Source organism: Trichechus manatus, unplaced genomic scaffold, assembly GCF_000243295.1.
Source record: "Trichechus manatus latirostris isolate Lorelei unplaced genomic scaffold, TriManLat1.0 scaffold00035, whole genome shotgun sequence".
Lineage (NCBI taxonomy): Eukaryota > Metazoa > Chordata > Mammalia > Sirenia > Trichechidae > Trichechus > Trichechus manatus.
In genome coordinates, this window is record NW_004443971.1 from 9,647,821 (window position 1) to 9,652,733 (window position 4,913).

At 47.3% G+C, this 4,913-nt stretch overlaps 1 protein-coding gene and 1 pseudogene across 1 annotated transcript in view; one reads left to right on the plus strand and one right to left on the minus strand.

The window, feature by feature from the left end:
- Positions 1 to 774: 774 nt before the first annotated feature.
- Positions 775 to 4,913, plus strand: part of PM20D1 (peptidase M20 domain containing 1) — a 27,631-nt gene continuing 23,492 nt past the window's right edge. The window contains exon 1 of the mRNA XM_004375218.1: positions 775 to 943. Coding sequence (XP_004375275.1) covers positions 775 to 943 — 169 coding nt within the window. The remainder of the gene's footprint in view (positions 944 to 4,913) is intronic.
- LOC111820370 (60S ribosomal protein L17 pseudogene) lies at positions 2,389 to 2,963 on the minus strand (annotated as a pseudogene).

Genomic DNA, 4,913 nt, shown 5'->3' on the forward strand with positions numbered 1-4,913 from the left:
AAATGGGGCACAACAGTCCAGGAACAAGGACTAGAAGGCAAGAGGGGACAGGAAAGCTGGTAATAGGGAACCCAAGGTCGAGAAGGGGGAGTGTTGACATGTCATGGTGTTGGTAACCAATGTCATAAAACAATATGTATACTGACTGTTTAATCAGAAACTATTTGTTCTGTAAACCTTTTTCTAAAGTACAGTTAAAGAAAATTAATTTAAAAAAAAAAAAAAGCATTTTCAGGAAAATTCCAAAACAGGAGGAAAGCCTCTGAGCTGGTGCTTCAAAGCAGTATCTATAGAAAGAACAACATTGTTTCAATTTCAGATGAAATCAAGCCAGGGGCCAGGACAGCCCCAACAGAATGTAGGGAATGATGGTCAAGTTTTAAGCTTCAGAATAAGGTCTGATAAGCTTCATTTATTTTATTTTTCTTTGACTTGATTTGTTATTATATAGCAAGCGATTTACGAGAATCTCAAAGCAGAGAATCTCAAAGCAGATTACATGTGGACGAGACCTGTTCTTCCGCTGGAGCTGTGCTTCACCTTTGCTCTGACAGCGTCCTGCTCCAGGGGAAAGAAGCCAACAATATCCAAAAGGCCTTTCGGGTATGGGGCCCAGCCAAGCAGTGATTGGCCTGTCTGGGGATGGGGTGGGGCTAACGCAGATTGCGGGAGTTGGAGCAGTGACCCCGCGAGCGAGGCGGTCTGGACGTTTAGGTCCAAGCTCCAGCCGTTTAATCTCCAGTCGCAGACTGGCAGCGGGGGCTCCAGAGAAGCATGGCCCGGAGGAACGTTTGCATGCTGGCCCTGGGGGCTGTGCTGCTGCTACGTATCGCCACCGTCTCCAGATCCAAGGACCTGCGGGGCAAGGAGCCTCAGGGGGCGTTTCGAATCCCTTCTCAGTTCAGCGAAGGGGAGCGCGTCAACATGAAAGAGGCTCTGAAAGGTGAACTTGGGTCCCTTCGCCAGCCGCCAACCGTTGCGCAGCTGCTTGTCCCTTTCTCCTCGGGTCAACCCGTGACTCCTCCTTCCCTCCGCAGAGGGTCCGCTACCCAAGCTGGAGCTCCGCAACCTACCCCAGGCCAGCCCCGGCCCGGGTTCCAGCGCCTCGTGCCCGGCTTGGGGGCGCCACTCTCCCCCGGACTTGGCTCCTGGGGACTCCTGGCGCTCCCTGCCAAGCTCCTCTTGGTATGGCTGTCGCCCGTCCTAGCCCCTGCTTACCCATTGCCGTCGAGTCGATACCGACTCACAGCGACCCTATAGGACAGAGCAGAATTGCCTCATAGGGTTTCCAAGGAGCTACTGGTGGATTTGAACTGCCGACCTTTTGGTTAGCAGCCTGACTTCTTAACCACTACACCACCAGGGCTCCTCAAGTATTACAACTGATTTTATTTGTAGGGCACTTTTAGCCTTTGAAAGTTTTCACGCTGGTTAAAATCTGCAGTATTTTAAGACTAAATGATGTTAGTCTTGTCTGAGGGAAATTGAGCCTTAAATCAGTTAAACGATCTCCCCCCAGGCCCCACAGCAAAAAGTGAGTACTGGGTGATAACATCTAGTGCCTGTAGGACCCACTAGGCTCCACCTGACTCTAAGAAGCCGGGGGGGGGGGGGGGGTACGGTTGATCCTAAGGTGTAAGATGTTCCTAATTCCTTCTCCTAATTGAAGGACGTCTCTCTACTAGCTCTCTAATAAATAAGACTAAAAACTCATTCACCTTCTGACTCTACATTTACCAGGAGGAAAGAGGAAAGTTTCTGTTGAGAGCTAGAGCCTATGGGATAATAGGATCCTCCCTCAACACTGAGAGCAGCTCCAGTATTTTCCCTCACATTAAATAATGGATTAAGAGAAACTGCCTGCGTAAACATGTGCAGGCAAATGCCAGACCCAAAGCTAACTTCTGTGATTGGATATGAAGTGTACATGAGCTGGGATGGTAGGTTTCAGACACAGGCGGGCCTCTCCGAAAGCATAGGATAAATATTCCTCTCAAAGGCATTGGGCAACAGCTCACCAGAACCTCTTCGCATGGAAGAAAGCAAAAATGAGATCAGAATCTAGAGTAGGGGCCTTACAGCAACATGGCTTAGAACTCTTGAGTTCGGATCTTGGGTCTGCCTCTAGAGTAGGCAGTTTATTTAATCTCTTTGAACTTCAGCTTCCCCATCTATGTGGCAGGCTGTGATATAGAGTTGATCTTAGCAAATCTGAGTATAGAATTAAGTTTGTCTTTCAGAGCATCTCCCTCGTTGTCAACCTGCCCAGGTATGTTTGTTCCCACTGTGTTCTTGTACGGCTAAGCAAATATTCTTGACTCATTGGATTTCTATCCCAGTGGTATTTGCATCTGATAATGGAATGCTTTATTTTTTATTATTTTTATTTGCATTTTATTTTAAGCTGAATTTACTCCCGAGCCGTAAGTTTTTGTTTCTTGCGTTTCTCCTAGAATATCTTTTTTCTTCTGTGCAGCCTCCTCTTCTGGTTGAGGAAGTTTATTCCTTTGCAGTGAGGATCATCTCCATGTGGCAGGGGAAGCTCATGTGTGGGTTAACCCAGCTGTGAGCTCGGTCAGTGTGGCGGCACATCTGGGGGCCTTTGTTCACCTGGATGTGCTCAGTGACCAGAGAATCTACATCTAAACCCTTAAGTCCAGCATTACTCTATGCATTTTTAAGCATGTGCAGCAAAAATGCAGCACTCTTTTTGAGCCACCGACCCTATGTCCAACCCCACTGTTTGGCCTGGGCACACCTCCCAGCTCCACCATTGTAATGTCAGAATGCACACATTGCTTCAGCAAAGTGACATTTTTCAGATACTTGGTGGCTTTTTGGATATGCGTACCCCTGCTGGCCTGGGCAGTTTCACAGGTGTTCTTAAAATGGACCCAAAGATTTGAACCTCTCGGTTTCCATGATTTGATGGGGTTTTCTGGGTCAAATGAGTAGTGAACCATTTTTTGAGATCACCTCAAGACATTTACGAGAAGAGTGATAATGGAACTCTTGGAGACTGTAAAGTCTTTATGACTCAGGATAAGTTGTCATTAGTGGCAATTTAGGAACTGAGACATCCAGGTAAGGAGAAAGAGGTTATCTTAGAATTGAGGAGCCTGTTTGAGAGCTTCTAAATCCACCCCTTCACAGGTATCATCTTCCCAAAAAGCTGGGTTGAGAAGATCAGTGGGACTCTGGGTGAACCAGTCCATGTGGAATAAGCACACTGTCAGCACACAAAGCCTCATTGAGGACGGTACCGAGGACAGCAGATTCCTTGAGAATGATGGAGCTTGAAATCATCAGAGTGGTGGTTTCAGAGGCAGAGAGTGAAACCTTAGGAGGAAATTTAATCTTTGCCTTAACCATGCAGAGTCAGGGTCCAAATCTACTTCCCCCAGATCTTGGACATTATTTTTCTTTAAGAATTATATTAGACTTCCCGCAACATGGCACTCTAGGCAGAAGCACCATGCCGTCCTTCCACAGCAAAGATCTGAAAAACTAAGCCAAACAGAGAAAACAGCAATCCTGAAACCCTAAATATCAAATGAAGAGATAAAGAACTCAGCCAAGCACCAAATGGAATAAGAAACTGACAGAGAACAGAGAGCGAGGAGATATACATGAAATGTCCCCTGTCAGCTAATGCAGCACGGATCTGCCATCTTGGACTCTTATCAGAGACCAAATAGGGGGTACAAGAAAGCAGCTTCACGGAGCTTCCAGGAGGAGACAAAACAACCGGTAACTGGTGATATACGCTTTCCCACCCCCCACCCTTCTTCATCCCCACTTGGCCTCCTCTGCTTCCTGAGGCCACAGTCTCTTGGCCGGGAAGCACCAGCTGCTTGGATTTCACCTGCCCGCACTGGGTGACTCCCTGAGTGCCATTTGTTGGCTGCTGGTGTTGCTTTTTTCCACATCTTTTGATTTCTTCCTTACCTTTCACCACCTCCCTCTCCTTTTGCTCAAATACCTGGCTCCGAGCACCATCTTTGCTTCTTTCTGAGGGGCTGTGGAGCTCCGTTCGTGTGCAGAGCTGCTTCCTGGTCCATGCTGCCACACTAGTGGGATCCCTGGGCTTTTGTTTGTTTGTTTGTTTTCAATTGTTTGTTTGTTTTCTTTTTCTTTTCTTGAGTTGGGAGCCCGTTCTGGCCGGGAGGTGCTTGGCGGCTTGAGACCTAACCCCTCAGCTTGCACAGACGCACCGAGGGATCCCTGAAGGCATTTCTTTTCTCGTGGGCTTTTTTTTTTTTTTCTGTTTTTTTAGGGGGGAGGTTTCTTATTCTTTCTTTTTTTTTCATGTGTTTTGTTTTCTTTTCCCTCATTTTCCCTTTTTGTCTTTCTTCATTACTCAGCTTCTCGTCTCTCTATACTTTCCTTCTCTTCCTGTACCCTGGATACCTGGAACTGAATACCTCTAGGCCTCCTAGCCAGGCTGTACTTCAACACCTGGGAACAACTTCCCCAGACCTCTTAGCCACACCGGTGGGGTCTCTGGGAGCTTTGCTGTTCTTTTTTCTTTCTAATATTTGTTTATTCATTCTTTCCTTTTTTCTTCTTCTTCTTCCGTTTTTTGTTTTTCTCCATTTCATAGTCTCTCATCTCTCCACTCCAACAGCAAGCTCCCCTAGCACTCTTTTTTGTTTGTATGTTTTTGTCTCCCATTCCTCTCTCGTCTCTCCCATACCCATCTTAGCTGCACACATCACAATCTCCCCCCTCCATCCTGCCTTAACATCACACCACCAAGCAGCACAGGCACGACCTACCGGAACCTGCCCTGCACTGATTACTGACTCACCCTGGTGGCAAGTGCCACAAACAACCCAACCCAGCAACTCCTCTTCAGCTAAACCTGCCCTGCTGTACCATATCTGAGTGACTGACCCTGCCAATTGGAGAAG